The 20,445-nt window shown below is 41.2% G+C and overlaps 1 protein-coding gene across 3 annotated transcripts in view; it reads right to left on the bottom strand.

Annotated features, from left to right (window-relative positions):
• LOC149215203 (origin of replication complex subunit 4-like) overlaps positions 1-20,445 on the bottom strand; it is a 357,971-nt gene that overhangs the window by 78,719 nt on the left and 258,807 nt on the right. For all 3 annotated transcript variants that reach the window (XM_089392543.1, XM_089392542.1, XM_089392544.1), the window contains exons 14-15: positions 7,881-7,973; positions 7,702-7,766 (exon numbers count right to left, since the gene is read on the bottom strand). In XM_089392543.1, coding sequence (XP_089248669.1) covers positions 7,702-7,766; positions 7,881-7,973 — 158 coding nt within the window. The remainder of the gene's footprint in view (positions 1-7,701; positions 7,767-7,880; positions 7,974-20,445) is intronic.

Here is a 20,445-nt window from a genome sequence, read left to right as displayed (position 1 = left end):
TCTACAATTGCAGTTGGAGATGATGAGGAGGAGGAGCCATGGGGCCCCCTATCTGACTCTGATGATGATCCAAAGATTGATCCACATGATCTTGGCTCCTCTGGCAATAGCTACTAGCCAGTAGTACTTACTACTGGTCACAGTTTACTTTTTTTGTAGAGGCCATTTCTAGCCTCCTTGGTTGTGTTTTTGTTTTGATCATGTATTTATTGGATAGTGCACTGGGACCTGGGTGCCATTTTGATATAATGGATATATTCATGAGCCTACTTTGATCATATGTTGTCTTCCATCTATATCCTAATGCTGTGTGTTTGGAAACTTGAATGAAAATCTTTAAAATTATGTTTTTTTATAATAAAAATAAATAAATAATATTTAATGTATTGTTTACAACAACCGAGTCATTAAAATCGAGCCGACCGAGTCGATACCAAGTCGGAGTCGGAGTCGAAGTCGACCCTCGGTCGAGTCAGTGTCGGAGTCGGAGTCGGAGTTTTAAAACATTGCTCATGTGCCTCCTATAATGTCTAGGGAGGACACTACTTATAATTGAGAAATCTAGGGCATTAGTGTTAGTTGATTTCTCTTTCATTAGTGACTTCTTGTGAATGTTTTTTACCTCCTTAGATTAGGATCTTCTTCATGTTAGATTATTAGTGTTCTTCTTCATCAAACAGTAACCAATGCATGAACATAAATACACAAGAGACACATCATGTAGGCTATAAGCCAGGGCCAAAACCTCTCACTCTTTGAGAGGAAAACCCACGCAAATTCTTCTTCTAGAGATTCCAATTGACGAATACCAAGACCGAGACCCTTGACCTATTAGTTGCTTCCAAGATCAAGACACTAGCTCTCTTGATTGTCTTCTCCTTCCTCCTTTCGGTTCCTCTTACAAACTGAGATCATCTCCTTTCATAACACACTTGAGATGACATTATACTATATCATTGTTTTGTCACCAAACTATCCTTACTACAGCTTTAGCAAGACGTTGTAATACTTCTCTTAATGGCAGCTCTTTCACATCATGGCTTCTATACATCATACTGTCCGAGATTATTCCGAGATTACATACACCATGGCTTCTATACATCATATTGTCCAACATCTGAACTTCATACTATCCGAGATTACATGGAGACATATCCTAGCTTCTTCACTGTGAAGATTCTAATCAAACCTTCGTTGTCTCTTCTTTTGCTCGAACTGTATGCTTTGATATAACACCCGAAAACATCCCTCAACACAGAGATCCAAATATTGTACTCTCCATCGAAATCATCCGAACTAGTTGACTGTAACTAGCACCAAAAATATCAGAGTTGTCCAAATTCTGCATTGTGTTATGCGAAGTTCCTTGCCCTGGTATATATAGTGGTTGGTCCTCCATAAATGAGATGACATGTTCATCCGAACAGGTGTGTACCTTTAATTGTGAACCAACATGAATTCTGTGTTAACCTCGAAGCCGACATAAGGAAGAGAGCTAGTGCTTGTCGTTGGAGAGCTACGAGACAGTTCTATTAACTCAAATACATTTGTTACATGTCCAAGAAGGGCTCTTCATACATGACATAGACCCTTTGACTTTGAATGACCAATCCCAAGGCTCTCAATGGGAGCCATCTAAAAATAAAATCACTTGCTCATGATACCCATGAAGCAAGCATCAAAAATAATTTTATTTTATTATTTTCATCATTTACAAAAATCATAATTACATATCACTATGAATACCGAACCTAGTTACACTTTTCAACACTTATGTCCAAGATAAAGATTGGAAAATGAAGATTGCTGGAAATATTAATTTTGGACTTTAAATGCCCAATATGGATTCCCTAACTTTGACGGCATTTTTACTTCAATTAACTCAAATAGGAGCATAGGATATATGGTTGGAAAGTTTATTATCAGACCTTTTCAATGGTATATGGCACTCACTCTAACTCCATAGATTTGAGGAGGTATGAAAGATTTCATCCAGATGACCCAACCAAAGGACAAGTAGGCTAACTCAACCAGTTTTACAAGTCAACCTCATGAGTGAATGTACAAACATTATAAATAAAGCGCATATAAGTTCATTTGAACATAATTTAAGCATGAAAAGGTTTGAGGTCAAAAGAGGAGTTGAGGAATAACTTTTGAGGCTTGGAATCTAAAGGTGGAAGCAAAAAGGTGCAAGCAAACTTCTTTGTATGAAATATCTTGTAGGCACTAACCACAAATTGAGCCTAAATTCAAGAGCTAAAACATAACAACGACACAAGATTGAGAGAGGCTTCTCAGTAAGCGTGTGCTGGGTCCGAGAGAGTGCAGTGAGGCTGGTGATCAGTTTTTCAATCTGTATTTTCTCAGTTGGGCCATTATCCCAAGATGGGAGCCTAAGTAAGTTTCATGATTAATTTATTAATGAAGAACTATTGATTAGGCAGAAATCTATTTATGTGTATGTGATTTATATTGAATATTTTTGCTTCCGCTAATTTTTTGTGTTAGGAATCTAGTCATGTATTCATTCAATATTTAATTGTTGGGAACCGAGTACCGAGTGTTGGGTTCGAGAAATTCTAACAAATACTATTGAGGGATTTAGTTCTTAAGGCCTTCCTAAAAACCATTGCCCTCTACTAATAGTTTTTGTAGCATCAGACATGTTCTAGTATCGAAACTTTGTGGAGAAGCTAAAACACAGGAGTTCTCCATAACCTAAAAATAGTTTTTGGAAATTCCACCTTGAAGTGTCTCAATTAGATTATTAGTCTATTTTTTTAATATTTCCTAAGTCTAAAACTTAGGAAAAGGGGTTAATTAATCCTAATTAATTGAGATAACGTGTGAATCATCTAGAAACTCACACAGATCGACTCTGATATGATCTTAGCCCTTGATTAAGTGTTAATCTTGCTTGTTGGAGTCACAACAGAAGATTATAAGAAGAAGTCGATGGGTAGATGGAGAACATACACATAGAGTTCAATTTCCTTGGAGAGTTCGATTTCCCAAAGTGCAGCAGTTAGTTGCAGGAAGAGTTTGAGCTACAGAAGGGAAGCACAGACAGAGAGGGGTAGGGGCAGTGATCCGGAGGAAGTTTTCCACGTCTGGAGAGGTAGAAGCAAGAGGCTGAGCTATTCCCAGTGAGGCAGTGCAAAGGACTGAGCAGTCGGCTTCAGAGGTCAATTCGATTTAGCTGTGGGAAAAATCGATTCAGCTTCTAGAGGCCTAGAAAGTCTTCCAGAAGGTCGGGGAATCATTCTCCTCAACAGAGATAGGCAAAACAACATGATCAGAATGACTTGACTGCGCAGAAGCTAGCGTGAGGGGTCTAGGAGTATGAGTTTCTAAAGCAAAGTTGTGTCGGAGTTGCTTGTGGAGGAAGTGAAATTCCATTAGATAATTTTGGCCAAATTTTCTTGTTGTTTGGATTGCCAGTTGGGCATCCATAGATTGTACTCAAAATTTCACTGTGCTTAATAATATAAAACCCTTAGTTGCTGCACTGGTTTTCCCAAGTTGGGTTTTCAGGGGACAAATGTCCAAAAATAATTGTGTCAATTTTTGTGTGTGTGCCAGAATATTTCTTTCATTCCATTGATATTATTTTACATAGTTTTATTTGTGAAGACTGCAGTGTGATTTATTTGATATTTGTTGTAGCAAATAAATTGTTAAATTACAATTAGAAGAATTAATTCCAGTTGCTGCAATAGGATTTCAGACTTGAATTTTCACATGGTATCTAAGCGTGATTGATCAGCAGGGAAGCTCAGAGGCGAAGGAAGACGATTTTCTGGAATTTGTGCAAAGCCTGAGCCAAGCAGATCGAATTGCTAGGGGAAGTTCGATTTTTCAGTGCAGGTTAGCAAAAAAATTTGGCTTGCTAGTTGAGTGACTCCAACACGGAAAGGGAGCAACAACAGCTCATATTTTCGCTGAGCAGATGCTTTTTTTGGGTGCAAAGGGTTTTGCAACGGCTTGCAGTAGCATAATCAACGTCAGGTAGAAGAGAAATAGCACACACAAAGGGAAAAATCCTCTAAGGAAATCTCGAGTTTTAGAGATCTAATTTTTCCAATTACAAATTAGTAGTAGCTGTGAGCAGATTTTCTCACTCCAAAAGGGAGTGCAAGTAGCAGATTCAGAAGCGAAGCATAAGGAAAGAGGGAGATTTTCAACCAGATTTAGAGATGGTCACAGCGGGGCTTAGAGATCAGGATTGGTTGGAGGGAGCCTTCAACTATCTGGAAGGCTAGGATGTTCCTTCTAGATGAATATGGCCTGAAATCCTATGTAGAGAATGTGGTAGCAGTACCCTAGGATGTCGATCAGCTCAAGGAGTACAGGAAGGAAATGGTGAAGTCGAAGCGAATGATCTTCGATGGAGTTCGAGATCATTTAGTCTCACATGTGGCAGACAAAGGTACGACCAAGGAGATGTGAGATGCTCTCTCCAAGCCAGTGAAAGATGTTTCTCCAGGAGACGCAAAGGAGCAAAAGGATGCAAAAGGGGGAAGCATAGATGCCTTCCTCACCAAGATTCAGGAAGTCTGAGATCAGCTTGCAACTGTTGGGGAGGCACCCCAACCCATATAGCTTGTACGGTTGGCACTAAATGGTGTCTCAAATGAATGGCAAATGCTTGTCCAAAGTAGCTTGGGCAGAGATGCATTGCCTATATGGGATAGATGTAGGCTGACCTACAGCAGGAGGAGTAGAGGCGGGCTCCAGTAAAGAGTACCATCAGCAGCAACAACAAGGGCGTGAAGGGTTAGATGGAAGAAGAAAATGTAGCCCTAGCATCTAAGGGTTCCAGTGCTTCAAATGTGGTCAATTCAATCACTACAATACCCAGTGTCCTCTCAGAAAAAAGGACAAGCAAGAGGAGCCGGAATAGGCAACAACGTCCATTGAGATTGATAAGTTGTCCTTCAGGATGGAGGAATATTTCGCGGTGTTTGCAGTTATACCTCCAAGAGAGAGGTGGGCCGATCTAGAGTTATAGACCCAGAGCAATGCAAAAATGGGCAAGATCCTTGAGGTGTCCTCCTCATGGATCATTACCTTGCTACGGGGGCCCACATTATTCAGTAGCAGGATGGATCAGTGTCAGTGATGCAGTCAGATTCTCAAGTGACAGTTGCAAACAAGTGGAAGTTAGATGCTAAAGAGCGCAATGCAGCGTTGGCAGCAGTGCAGAGTGGCACAGTGCAGATTCAGTAGCAACACAAATTCTTCAGTGGACAATGAAGTGGCTAGTAGCAATCAAGACTCAAGAGATAATGCAGCAGACACCGTTGATTCAGTATTTAGGATGCTTCTCAGTTGCAAATGTTGCAGTTGCAGTAGCAACAAATGAGAGTGAATTGTAGTGTAGATGCATAGTTGGTAGTAGCATGGAAGTGTCAACAGCATCACAAATGTTTGCAGTTATACCTCCAGGAGAGAGGTGGGGCGATCTAGAATTAAAGTCCCAGAGAAATGCAGAAATGGGCAGGATCCTTGAGATGTCCTCCTCATGGATCATTACCTTGCTACGAGAGCCCACATTATTCAGTAGTAGGATGGATCAATGTCAATGATGCAGTCAGATTCTCGAGTGACAGTTGCGGACAAGTGCAAGTCAGATGCTGAGGAGCACAGTGCAGCTACTGCATCAGTGCAGAGTGGCACAGTGCAGATTCAGTAGCAGCACAGAGTCTTCAATAGACAGTGAAGTGGTTAGTAGCAGTCAGGACTCAAGAGATAGATGCAGCAGACACCGTTGATTCAGTATTTAGGATGCTTCTCAGTTGCAGTTGTTGTAGTTGCAGTAGCAACAAATGAGAGGTAGTTGTAGTGCAAATGCAGAGTTGGCAGCAGTATGGCAGTGTCAATAGCAGCACAAATGCAGCATCAGAGTTGCGAAGTAGTTGGTGGGAAGTGGCAGTCAGTCACAATGGCCAGTCACCAACAGCGCGATAGAGGGTGATATAGAGACAGGGTGTTCTAGCAGCAGTGCAGCACTAGAACACCTTCCTCACTAAGAGGGAATGTTAGTTTTTGTAGCATTGGAGGTGTTCTAGTCTCGAAACTTTGTGGAGAGGCTAAAACACAACAGTTCTCCATAACCTATAAATCATTTCTCGAAATTCCACCTCAAAGTGTCTCAATTAGATTATTAGCCCATTTTTTTAATATTTCCTACATCTAAACTTAGGAAAAGGGGTTAATTAATCAGAATTAATTGAGATAAGATGTGAATCATCTAGAAACTCACATGGATCGACTTTGATATGATCTTAGCCCTTGAATAAGTTTTAATCATGGTTGTTTGAGTCCCAGTAGAAGGTTATAAGAAGTTGATGGGTAGATGGAGAACATACACACACAGTTCGATTTCCTTAGAGAGTTCGATTTTCGAGACAGCAATGGTCAGTTACAAGAAGAGATCGAGCTTCAGATGGGAAGCAGAGACAGAGAGGGGTAGGGACAGTGATCCGGAGGAAGTTTTTCAAATCCAGAGAAGCAATAGCAAGAAGCCGAGTTATTCCCAGTGAGGCAACATAGAGGACTATGCAGTCAGCTTCAGAGGGCAATTCAATTTAGCTGTGGGAAAAATCAATTCAGCTTCCAGAGGCCCAGAAAGTCTTCCCAAAGGCCGGAGAATCATTTTCCTTAGCAGCGACAGGTAGAACGACTTGATCAGAGAAAGGGAAATTCCCTTAGGTAATTTTGGGATGGCCAAATTTTCTTGCTATTTGGATTGCCAGTTGGGCATCCATAGATTGTACTCAGAATTTCACTATTGCTTAAAAGGATAAAACCCTTAGTTGTTGCACCAATGTTCCCAAGTTGGGTTTTTCCAGGGGAAAATTGTCCAAAAATAATTGTGTCAATTTTTGTGTGTGTGCTAGAATATCTCTCAGTTTCCAGTGCCATTATTTTCCGCAGTTTTATTTGTGAAGGTTGCAGTGTGATTTATTCAATATTTTTCGTAGCAAATAAATTGTTAAATTAATTAACAATTAGAAAAATTAATTTCAGTTTCTGCAATAGGATTTCAGACTTGAAATTTTCACATCTACCATAAGTGAATCTAAAACACATAAATTTAGCACTAGGATTTTCATTCAAGCTCCTCAATTGATTCAATATGGCGGCATTTCTTTTTGGGTGTGTACATGAACTACCTCCTAAATCAAGGAGATGTGAATGAATGTCCACACCTCTTCCTTGGCACTATTTATCATGAATCATTGGGATTTAGTCATTGGACTAACCTATATAAGACTTCTTAAAATAAGCATTAAGGTACATAATGTCATTTTGTGTCATTATATAGTCATTAATTGAAAATGTTAAAACTGTTGCAAGAGTCATATAGAAAACACTATCAAATCCCTATTGCATGGACAATCTAAGATAGCAAAAGCAACCATGAGTGGAATTAAGGACTGTTAATTTCCCATTTTTTACTCTACCAAACAAAATTACCCTTCAACATCGTTATAATGTCCATGTCACTTCCATAAGACCCTGTTAGTTCACATTTGAGGGAAGAGAACATATAAACATGTATATTGTAAGCAAAGCATGTTTCTCTATTCCATAAAATTTAGAATAATAAATTTGCTTCTACATGGTAAGTGAAACAAACTCGCATAGCCTTAAACCCTAAACTTAAGAAAACATTCTATATGTTCAACTCACTCTCAAACAAATCTGTCTTGAGAAGAGATCGCAAGTAGGATGAGCAGCATGAAGGTCTTCATACTCTGTTTCAAATTTCAATACAAAATGCACAAGGCTATTAGAATGTTTAGATCTAGCAAGGTCTGCAATTTGTTAATTGAAAGAAGCAACTGGGTTGTAGAGAACTAAAAACAAACCTTTCATAACAGCATTAAAATTGTAAGATTCGCATTCTTTGCCCTCCAATCTCTTCATTGATACAAGTAGGTAAAGCTCTAGAACTGATGCATCTGCTATTGAACAACTTAAATATTAAGAAAATCATCCAATTTCTACTTGTTATGAAAAAGGGAAGTGCTACTATCATCAACAACAAATCAAAATTTCAAAAGCAGGCCATATACATGCCCTCATATTTTTTATTAAATATACTCGACATAATTAATTGACGTCTAAAAGATATTAACATACGCAATTTGTTTCTTGTATCCAAACCTCTCTTCAATACAGCAACGTGAAAGAGACTATAGAAATACTCTATATTTCAAAACAAATGATAACTTTGCCATTTATCATTTACAAGGCAAAGATAAACAACAGATCAAATACTGCTTATGATTGATAAACCTAGCAAAAGGACACTTGTGTCCACCTCAATTACATGCAGCCTAAATACTGTCATGCATGAGGTTAAAATGGAATATATTGAGCCTGCATAGCCCAAAACCACAATAAGAAAAAAGCAAATCCATAAACAATGCAAACCGTAACAGCTACAAGGAATGATGACATTTTGATGAATTTGTTGAGCACTAGTAAATGAAAATTTTGAAAGGAGGTAACCATCTGAGAACACATGTGAGGCACACATAAGTGGTGTTCACTGACTCCTGAGTTACCAAGATACGAATCCACAAAATTTTTGAAAAGCCAAGATCCATATACAACAGAAAAATATAAAAGTATTTTGATAAATTAAAACCATACAGTCAAGAATCAAAAAATTTCAGGGATCACAAAAGAAGAACTATAACCAAAAAAAGTGTTCTCATATTAAGAAGCAATTTATTATTCCAAACAATGTCTATGATGGATAAGAAGGGTTTCTTTATTGCTTTCCGGAATGGGAAGGTACTAATCAAACCCAGCAGATCTAGCCCCGATGAGGGACATGTCACAGGCATTAGAGAAAGCGACATGTATGGGCTAAAGGGCACCTATTCGAGCAATGGCACAAAACAGAGCAGTGATAGAGAACAAGGACCAAGCAACTCTGAAAGTTGAGCAGCTCAAAGGGAGTCAGCCATCAGGTTCAAGAGGGGAGGTACAGTCGACAGTCTCCTTCAAATCCATCAAGAAGGTCTCTTGGTACGAGATGAACTTACTGGATGTTTAGGAGCATGAATATTCTAGGAACCAAGCCAAGGACATCAAGATTTCGAGGATGTTTCCAGACCAGATGACAATGTTGGCTGCCAATTCAGAGGGAGTAGTCATGGCAATGGATGCAATTCCAGGATTGAAGTCAATTCCAAGTGGCAGAAGTACCCCCCTCACTAAGAGGGAGTCTTCCCTCACTAAGAGGGAGTGTTGATGTTTGTAGCTCTGGCAAGTACTTTTGCACAAGTCTAAGTGTCTAGGCATGCAGAAGTCGCCCAAAGCCTTCTTAGACACTTGCTCTAGTGTGAGAAATTTGTTTTTGTAACTTAGCCTAAGTTAGACTTAGGAAAAGCACATAAGTATTATGTTTGTTTATTGAGCTAAAGTAATCTTAGGAAAAGTAAAGTACATTACTTTAGCAATTTTGTTTTAATCTCAACCCTTAATCTGAAGTGAGCTGAGATCTAATCTCAACCACCAATCACTTTGGAGATTAGAGTTAGGGATTTAGCCCAATGTAAAGTTATAAAAGCAAGGCTAGGGAGAAGGAGAAGATACCATACAGTAGCACAAGATTGAGCAAGGCATCTCAATGAGTGTGTTGGCTAAAAGAAAGGGGCAGCAATGAGATCTAGATCAACCAAGGAGGGCTTGATTAGTTGGATCAAATCCAATGTTGTATGTATTTCCTAAATGTAAGTCCTCTCCCAATTAATTGGCCAAGGGAGGACAGAGTATCCAACCCCATAGGCTATAGTCTTCATAAAGGGGGGAAATCCAATTTCCAAAATGTTTGGGGCAACATTGGGTGAATTTTAGGTTGGTTGGGACAAAAAATCCCAACATGGGGGTTGTATTGCGACCCCTCACATTTGAGAAACCCCTTGAGGGAATCTATAAATAAACGAGAGTTGGAACTGTTGACCACTACGTGTCAACTACCCATAGCAGTACACCCCCTTTTTCGCAAAAGGGATAGCGCTTGATCGATATGTCCATGCCATTTGATTGTCATCATCAGCCCGATCATGTTATCTTGTAAACCTAGTCTGCTGCACCATGTTACTTGGGAGCGGGAGCGGGAGCGGGGAGCGGGAGCGGGGAGCGGGAGCGGAAGCGGGGAGCGGGAGCGGAAGCGGGGAGCGGGAGCGAAAACGGGAGCGGGAGCAACCATTTTCAGAAGCTCCCGATTTGGGAGCGAATCAGGGAGCGATTTTTTAAAAATATATATATTTTTTATATTTTTTAATTTTTGATACATATATGTCAACAAAAACATGTAGAATGATGAATTAGACATAAAAAACATAGATTGATCATTGAACCATATCACATCAATCATCTAGAAATTATAATCGTCATCAACCATGTCCACAAGTTAGTAAAATACATATTACAACTGCAACATATTGAGTCTTATAAATCATGATTCATCAAATTCAATATTAAAGTTTCAATTTCAAGCTTTCAGAATTGAAAATTCAATAACATTTATTATCATTGATCACCAAAGTTGTACTTGTAAGCTAAGTTTAACCATTACAAGAAGTAATATCGAAGATATTTCTAAGTCCTAACTTCTAACTGTTAACATGATATGAAATGTTAAAAATTCATAAAATGAAACATGAATAATGAGATGAAATGAAACAACTTTAGTCTTTCACAAAGCATCATATTCATAATTCACAATCATTACCAATGAGTTATAATTGCCAAGGCCCAACTTCAAACTTCAAATTTTCATTGTCACAGTGATATAATGTTTACAAAAAATATCATTATGATATGAAAGAGTCAAGAGTCAAGAGTCAAGGACTCAAAACTCAACAGTTATGAAAACTAAAGTCTAATAGAAACTAAAAAAGACAAGTAAACTGTAAATCTACATGTGGCCCTTGCCACGAGAGTCTCCAGGAGTATAAGCAGGTCGTGGTGGTCTTCTAGGAGTCTCCCGCACAGACCGACGACCAGAACTAGAACCTCCACGCGAGGGTGTAGATGGAGGTGGCGACAGCAAAGGAACAAGATTCGGACCTCGAGCACTACTACTGGATGGTGGAGGTGGAGGTGGAGGTGGCATGGCTGCTGCTTCATTTTCATCCCTTACAAGTTCCTCTTCTAGTTCTTCAATATGTACAATGCCATCCTCCAAATTGTCATCCTCTAGGTGATTGTCCCAAATTTTATATGTGGGATCCTCATTAGCCCGATCACAGTAATGACTCAACAACCTCAAGTTGTAGTGCACATAAACCAAGCTTTCTGCTCGATTTTCATTGAGTCTGTTTCTTTTCACATTATGTATATAGCTGTAGGTGCTCCAACACCTCTCTGCAGAAGAAGAATTTACAACCTGTGAAAGAACTTTTTTTGCCAATTTTGGCAAAAGTCCGTGGCCGCCATATGTTTCCCACCATGTGAGAGATTCAAATTTATCTTTGTCGTCCATTGCATGGAAGTTACCATACAAACCAGTGCCACTGAAGTATCTGTCTATTTCAAGGCGCACAGCTGCACATTCCTCCCTATCACGTACCAACTTTTCTAATGCTTCCAAATATCCTTTAGTTACCTCTTGATCTAAATGGGGTTTGGTCCTAACCCCACCCCCTGCTGCAAGTTGGCCCAACCAAGATGTAGAGTAGTATTTTGGCGTAAGGATATACGCCAAGCAATGTAGTGGAAGGTTAAGCATATTCCACCGTTCACACACACAATCATGAATCAATTTGTACAAGTTGGGATCTCTATTATGAACAATGTCTATTATTTCCCCCAACATGGTATCCATTTGCTCATACACCTCGCCAATCACTGGTTGTCTGTATCTGCAAACCGAATCATGTGATAAATTGGCTTGGTGAAATCCAATACCTGCCTCACACTTGTTCAAAACTGCCCATCAAGAGCGGCCTCCTCCACCATTTCAAAACCTGCCATGTCAGCTACATTTGTAGCCCTTTCCTTTAACACCTGCCAATGTGGACTTGATACCATGCTAGCTAATGCCTCTCTTACCTTCAAAAGGCGCCTGAAGGTGAGGTAATAGCTACCAAATCTAGTCCTCGCAATGACTGCGGAAAAGGCCATGGGTATTGCTATGATTTGTAATAAATTTTATCATTTGTTTGCCTTTCTTGTACAAATTACCAATCCATTGGTATTGTTCATTTTTGTTTTTGACAATATCATGCAACAGAAGGTTCAATGTGTGAACCAAACATCCAGACCAAAATATGTTCGGGTATTTATCCTCAATAATTGCTCCCGCTGCCTTACAATTAGGAGCATTATCAGTGATGACTTGGATGACATTGTATGGGCCAATGCGCTCAATTGTTTCAAGTAATGCTTCTGCAATGTTGATGGCGGTCTTGAACTTGTCTGAGTAATCATGTGCAGCTAGAAAGATGGGACCACTAACAGACACAGCAAGAACACTTATCAATGGCTTGCCTTTTACATTTGTCCATCCATCAGATACAATGGACACCCCATGGTCAGTCCAAGAACTTGTCATTTTATTCAAAGAATGTGATATTTTTGCTTTTTCATGATCAAGGCCAACGGTTCTTGCCTTGTCATACCCAGGGCTCTTGTATCCTTTAGGGGCATCATTTATGGCAGAAACCATTTCGTGCCAATAAGGTGAGCGTAGAACATTGAATGGTATCCCACATGCATAGAGAAACCTGTAAACTTTTGAATCCACATCATTCCTACACCCCTCATCAAGGAAATCTGATATGGTTCTACGCCTTAAAGATAATGACCCTGTGCCTCCATGTCCATATCCACTGCCTTGGGAGGATGCTGAAGGAGTTCTTTGTGATTGTGAGCTTGGTTCAAAGAAACCCCTTGATTTTTTTGTTCTATATTGAGCTTCCTGCTCTTCCCTTATGTATTTGGCTCTATCTGTTGTTGACACCGATGTACAAGTTTTGATTCCTATTTGTTACTCTCCATCCCATGGCCTTTTCCCGCAGAGGTGTCTTCTAGCACGGGTGTATGAACCTGTGTAATCAGTGTTGCAATGGGGGCAATGAAATTTAGTGGTTCCACCCCCTCTCCCTGATTCAGCCCTGTGGTTTTCCCCCTTGAGATGTAAAATTGTATAAGTCATGATGTAAAGTGTCTTGAGGGTTAGAAAATGTTTTATCCCCTCATAAGTCCTAGGTTCTAGGTGATTTTTCCAAAGGCTAAGTTCGAGGGTCCAATAAAAATAATAAAAAATATAACATTAAAAAATTAAAAAATAACTAAAAAATAAAATAAATTAAAATTTAAAAAAAAATAAAAATTTGAAAAATAAAATAAAATAATAATAAGTCAAATTTTTGAGGAAATAAATGTAAAATTTTAATTTTTTAATATATTAAAATGCATTTAAAATTTCGACGGATGAAATTAAAAGAGATTTTGATCCTCATCGACGGTCGAGATCATTTTGACATGGATCACTCGACCTAGCCGTTAGGGAAATTTTCGTTTAAATAAGGTGTCAAGGGTCATTTGAGATCATTCGATCTTAGAGTCGTGTGCTCAAAAAAGCTCTCTTGTAGTCATTTTTCATGTGCAATAAAGAAAGACTTTGGGGTTGAAATCTTGCTGGTGTTACTCTTCTGGAAATGTAAGATGTTTTATTTCTGTGCATGATTTTAATTTCAGCCATTGATGATAGCTTTATGAAGAGTGATTTCATACACAGGTATCTTGATTAGTCGCTAGGGTTTGAATGGTAGTTAAATTTTTGAATATGATGGCAAGTATCTCCATTACATTTGGCTTTTAGTATCGTTTTCTCCTTCTTCATTAATGGTTGAAGTAAGTTGTGCAAGAAAATCTACATTTTGAAGATCAACGGGCGTTTGGGGAAGTTCTCGGCCGAACTAGCCAACTTCCGAAAAGGGCATTTTCTGAAGGGCCCAGCCAGTTTTGATCCCGGGCTTATCATTTGAAATTTTTCTTGTGAATGCATGAAGGGTTTTATGAAGCACCTCATATTGAATTTAAAATTCTGAAATTATTTCTGTGGCATGCTGACAAATCTGGCTATTTAGAGCCTTTAAATTGTGAATATTGTAATTATTTTAGCTGGTTTTAGGGTTTTAGCTTTGTTTCTTGCTTCTGGGTATTCTATTTTTCCATTGCAGGTTGCAGATCTGAAGAGGAGATTTTTGTTTGAAGCCAGATCTAGGCCCTGGAGGGTAAGATCTGGGCTAAGGATCAGTTCTTGCAGGGTTTTTCTAATAATTCCAGGGTTTTTTTCAGGCTATTTGTTGTTGCCCAAGATTTCATTTTTTGCGGGAAAAATCCAAAAAAAAATTGGGTGTACGTTGTCCTGGGCATGCAATAGACTTTCCATCCATTTCACGCTTCATTCTCAATCTCCCTACGCTGCCACAACTCCTCTGCGTGGTCAGTTTGCTGCCATTCTGTCCCATTTTCTCCCTTACTTCTGTTGAATTTTGGTACCGGAGGACAGGTGGTTCCCTAAGGCTTTGATCTTTGGCCTAGGGAAAAGTGTCCAAAAGAATTTAATTTTTCTCCTAAAGTAACTTTATAATTTTTTATAAAGTTAAATCTAATTTGAAAGTGACTTTAAGTGATAAAGTTACTAAGTCTAATTTTAAAGTGACTTTATAAAGTCAATGAAAAATTAGAAAGGAAAAGTGACTTTGGAAATAAATGACTAAGTGGGTCTTTATTAAAGTGGGGTGAATTAAAAAATAGAAAGTGAGATTTAAATGAGCATTTAATCTCAGCCATTGATCTAAATCTATTTCAGCCATTGGATTTAGGGATCACCCAAAAGTCATTTAGGGTTGGGTTAAGGGAGGAAAAGGTGGAAAAGATCATTCATTCTTTCATGAGCAGATTGGGAGAAGGAGAGCAAGAGAGCAAGGGAGATTTCTGGACAAGGAGGAGAAAGAGGCAGCAGTTTGGCACACACACCAAGGCAGCATTTCAGCAAATCTGAACAGCATAAAGAACAAGCAGAAAAAGGCAGATTTAGTGAGCAAAACAGTGAAAAAAATTATTTTTCAGCACGAATATCGAGGAGGCAATTTTCTGCACTTTTCCCGAGGGCTGTCCGTACAAGTCCGTACGGCCGTCCGTACAGTCCGTACAGTCCGTACGGTCCGTACGTCCGTACGTCCGTACAGTCCGTACATCCGTACGGTCCGTACAGCTCTTCCAGCAGTTTTCAGATTGTCGTGTGGGCTGAAAACAGATAAGTTTTGCTTGCTGGAAAAATTTCTGTTTTGCTGATTTTTTGCTGAAATATTTTCTCTGTAAAAGGCATTTTCCAGAAATAAAGAAGAGCTCTCAAACTGGTTTTCCCCAAGAGTTGTAGGGGTTTTTCCAGGGTCAAGTTGACCAAAAATCACTGAGTTTAAATGTGTTTTTATGGCTGTTTTAATTGCTGATTTTTTATTTCTGCAATTTCCAGCACTCTGAAAAATTTCCAGAATTTGTGTTTTCAGCAATATTTATTTTTTCAGTCTGTTAAATGTATGGCTATGGGAATGGGCATTTAACTATATGGGAGAAATAAGGTGAAACTGAAAACCGGGGTGGGAAACAGAAAATTTTACATGGTATCGGAGCTTGAGTGCTGAAGGGCAGTTTGGGACAGCAAAAGAGAAAAAATACAGCTGCTGATTTTTTCACTCAGAAAATTCCAGCAAGCTGATTTTTCATAAACAGCAGTTTTATCTTTACCACAGCAGTGCTATTTTTCAGTTTTAGGACAGCAAGATGTCATTGGGATTGAGGGTGGAGGATAGGTTGGATGGGCATACAAATTACAGCGTTTGGAAGGAGAGAATGCAGAGTATCTTTGAGGAGGCAGAAGTCTGGGATATCATGGTGCATACAGCACAGCACCCTGTTGTTGTGCCTACTGATGCTACTCAGTTGGCAGCTTATAATAGAAAGAACAACAAGGGTAAGAGGCTGATTCTAGACGGAATCAAAGACCATTGCATTCCTCATGTGAGAGGAAAGAGCAATGCCCATGAGATGTGGACAGCATTGTCCAATCTCTACCAGAGTACCAATGAGAACCGGAAGATGGTCCTGAAGGAGAAGCTGAAGAACATTAAGATGGGGAATGATAGTGCAGTTGGATATCTCACAAAGATTACCAATGTGAGAGATGAGTTGGCAGCGATTGGAGAGGCCATTCCATCCACTGAGTTGGTGCGTATTGCAGTGAATGGCCTCCCCCGTTCATGGTTGAACTTTGCTGATGGGGTTTGTGCACGTGAGACCCTTCCCACATGGGAGAGGTTTTGGGATGATTGTATACAGACAGAGATCAGGAAAGGACAGCTTGGGGCAGCCAAGCCAGTTGAGCAGGATGAGGACGTAGCACTGGTGGCAGGAGGCAAGAAAGGCAAAGGGAAGAAGCAGGCTTCCACAAGCGGTGGTGGAGGCAAAGGCAAAGGTAAAGGTAAACAGGGTAACTCACAAAAGGACTATTCCAAAGTGAAGTGTTGGAATTGTCAGAAGATGGGACACTATGCAGTTGTGTGTCCGGAGAAGAAGAAGAAGAAGGGGAAGACCCAGGATGTGGCAGCGTCAGCTGAGATTGAGGACTTTGCAGGTCGTTTTGACCGGGAGTTTGCGTTCACTACATGTGAGTCCTCTAGTGCAGGATCACCTGCCACACAGGTTCAGAGGGAGCATGCTTTTCCCTCGATTAGCGGAGCATCTACAGGTATCTGGTATGTGGACAGTGGGGCTTCACGTCACATGACAGGAGTCCGGGAGTACTTCTCAGAGCTTTCAGAGAGTGGCACTGATATTGAGGTAGTACTCGGTGATGACAGAGTTGTTAGAGCAGTCGGGGTGGGGACAGTGACATTTCAGAGGGAGTCCAAACCTCCCTTGAAGGTGTCAGAGGTTCTTTATGTGCCAGGGATGAGGAAGAACCTCATATCCGTCTCAGCGTTGGAGGACAGAGGATATGAGGTACTGTTCAGGGAAGGACAGGTGTTGATGTATCCCAGGGGCTCTCCAGCTGATTCAGCTAGAGTGATAGGTGTACGCCATGCAAAGGTGTACAAGTTTGCATTCCAGCCCCCTTTGGCATTGAGCTGTAGTACCGACAGCAGAGCTAGCAGTTCTGAGCTATGTGAGATTTGGCACCGCAGGATGGGGCACATGTCTCATGGAGCCTTGAGGACATTGCGGGAGATCACTACAGGTGTGCCAGATTTCAGTACTGATCACCATGATACTTGCAGAGGTTGTGCGATGGGCAAGTTTGCCAAATCCCCTTTTCCCAGCAGTGACAGCAGAGCGACGGGGATACTTGATTTGATTCATTCCGATGTGAGCGGTCGGATGTCTCATGTTTCCTTGAGTGGATATGAGTACTATGTCTTATTCATTGATGATCACTCCAGGAGGACCTGGATTTATTTCTTGAAGACCAAGAGTGAGGTCTTCAAGCGGTTTCAGGAGTTCAGAGCTCTTGTGGAGACTCAGACAGGTCGAAAGATCAAGTCCCTGAGGTCGGACAATGGAGGAGAGTACACCCTTGGAGAGTTTGTTGACTATTGTGCGGAGGCAGGCATTAGGAGGGAGTTCACTGTTCCTTACAACCCCCAGCAGAACGGGGTTGCGGAGAGGAAGAACAGATCCATCATAGGGGCTGCCAAAGCCATGTTATATGATCAGGGATTGCCATTGTTCTTGTGGGCAGAGGCCTGCAACACAGCTGTTTACTTGCAGAACAGGAGTCTGCATCGTGCCTTGGGGCACATGACTCCGGAGGAGGCTTTCTTTGGGAAGAAGCCTGATCTTGGTCATCTTCATATCCTTGGATGCATTACATACTCCTATATACCCAAGGAGGAGAGGACCAAACTAGAGCCCACCGCAGAGAAGGGTATCTTTGTGGGCTACAGTGAGACCTCAAAGGCCTTTCGGATTTACATTCCTGCACAGAGGAAAGTTGTTGTCAGACGGGATGTGAAGTTCGAGGAGGACAGGGCCTTTAGGAGGTCACGGGAGTTAGAGTATCTGGATCAGCCAGACCCTCAGCAGCAGTTGAGTCAGTCGCAGGGATCCAGTGGGCAGGGATCAGGAGGATCCGGAGGTACATCTATGAGGATGTCAGGTCCATCAGTGAGCAGTGGCTCGCCGAGCCAGAGGGGTGGTGCTCCGGGCAGCATACAGAGCAGTTCACAGAGCAGTTCACTAGGGAGTCCACTGATGGACAGTTCACACGGTACCTCAGCTTCTACAGGTTCAGGTGCAGGCAGGAGGACAGCAAACAGACAGTCAGGAGTTCAGGCTACTGATGGGGATGAGGAGGAGGAGTTTCATTCTCCTATGGGAGAAGCATGCTCAGGGAAGAGGAAGCCCAAGTGGCTTCAGGACACCTTGAGAGATGCCACATCTGTTGCTGAGCCGAAGAGGCCGGTCAGAGAGAGTAGACCACCTGAGAGATTTTGTAGCTATATGGCGATGGTTACCAGCATCCTTGACTCTGAGCCTTCTAGCTATGAGGAGGCAGCTCGCCAGCAGGTCTGGAGAGAGGCCATGCAGGAGGAGTATTCTTCTATCATGAAGAATGATGTTTGGGAGGTGGTGCCGAGGCCTGAGGGCAAATCCGTGGTTACTTCCAGATGGCTTTACAAGGTAAAGCATGCTGCAGATGGCAGCATTGAGAAATTCAAAGCAAGGTTTGTGGCTAGAGGGTTCTCACAGGTAGAGGGAGTTGATTATGAGGAGACCTTCGCTCCCGTGGCTCGATATACTTCGATCCGCTCCATTATATCGATAGCAGCAGAGATGGGTTGGAAGATCCACCAGATGGATGTGAAGACCGCATTTCTCAATGGCTTCATACAGGAGGAGGTGTACATTGAGCAGCCACAGGGCTTTGAGGTGCATGGGAAGGAGTCCCATGTGTGCAGATTGAAGAAGGCCCTTTATGGCCTGAAGCAAGCTCCCAGAGCTTGGCACTCCAGGATAGATGCATACTTGCAGGGGATGGGTTTCACAAAGAGTGAGGCAGATCCGAACCTTTACTTTATTGTGATTGGTGAGGAGCCTCTCATTCTGGTGCTATATGTGGATGACTTGATCATTACAGGTGCAGAGAGACTCATAGAGCACTGCAAGAGAGATCTTGCAGCGGAGTTTGAGATGAAGGACATCGGCTTGATGCATTACTTTTTGGGTTTGGAGGTGTGGCAGGAGGAGGGGCATTTCTTCCTGGGGCAGGGGAAGTATATTGTGGACATCCTTAGCAGATTCCACATGGAGGATTGTAGACCCATGTCGACACCGATGATCACCAACTGGAAGAAGCTTCATGCTTCGGATTCCGAGTTGGTGGATCCCACATTGTACAGGCAGCTGATTGGTTCCTTGATGTATTTGGTCAACACCAGACCAGATATCTGTTTTGCAGTCAACACGATGAGTCAGTTTATGTGTGAGCCTAGGAAGGTTCACTGGGTGGCTGCAAAACACATTTTGCGGTACTTGCAGGGGACAGTGGATTATGGTCTGGACTACAGGCAGGGAGATGGAGTGAGATTGGCAGGATACACTGATTCTGATTGGGCAGGTTGTGCTTCTGATAGGAAGAGCACTTCAGGGTGTTGTTTTGGGTTGGGTTCAGCAGTAGTGTCATGGTTCAGCCGGAAGCAGCAGTCAGTAGCACTGAGTTCAGCGGAAGTAGAGTATATGGCAGCCAGTCTAGCTAGTTGTGAGGCCATCTGGCTTCGCAAGATGTTGTTTGGCTTATTTGGTCAGCCGTTGAGACCTTCAGTGATTTACTGTGATAATCAGAGTTGCATTAAACTCACGGAGAATCCAGTATTTCATGACAGGTCAAAGCATATCGGGATCAGATATCATTTCATCAGAGACCATGTTCAGAAGGGAGCTGTAAAGCTTGAGTATATTTCCACTGATGAGCAGGTTGCAGATATTCTTACCAAAGCCTTACCACGGGGCAAGCATGTCTACTTCAGAGACAAGATGGGTGTGGTGAGGAACACCTTCCTCGGTAAGAGGGAGTGTTGAATTTTGGTACCGGAGGACAGGTGGTTCCCTAAGGCTTTGATCTTTGGCCTAGGGAAAAGTGTCCAAAAGAATTTAATTTTTCTCCTAAAGTAACTTTATAATTTTTTATAAAGTTAAATCTAATTTGAAAGTGACTTTAAGTGATAAAGTTACTAAGTCTAATTTTAAAGTGACTTTATAAAGTCAATGAAAAATTAGAAAGGAAAAGTGACTTTGGAAATAAATGACTAAGTGGGTCTTTATTAAAGTGGGGTGAATTAAAAAATAGAAAGTGAGATTTAAATGAGCATTTAATCTCAGCCATTGATCTAAATCTATTTCAGC

The sequence above is a fragment of the Pinus tabuliformis genome, chromosome 1_1 (genome assembly GCF_031772625.1).
Source record: "Pinus tabuliformis cultivar Carrire ecotype Pingquan chromosome 1_1, CPIR1, whole genome shotgun sequence".
Taxonomy (NCBI): Eukaryota; Viridiplantae; Streptophyta; class Pinopsida; order Pinales; family Pinaceae; genus Pinus; species Pinus tabuliformis.
This window is presented reverse-complemented; position numbering and strand designations above follow the sequence as displayed.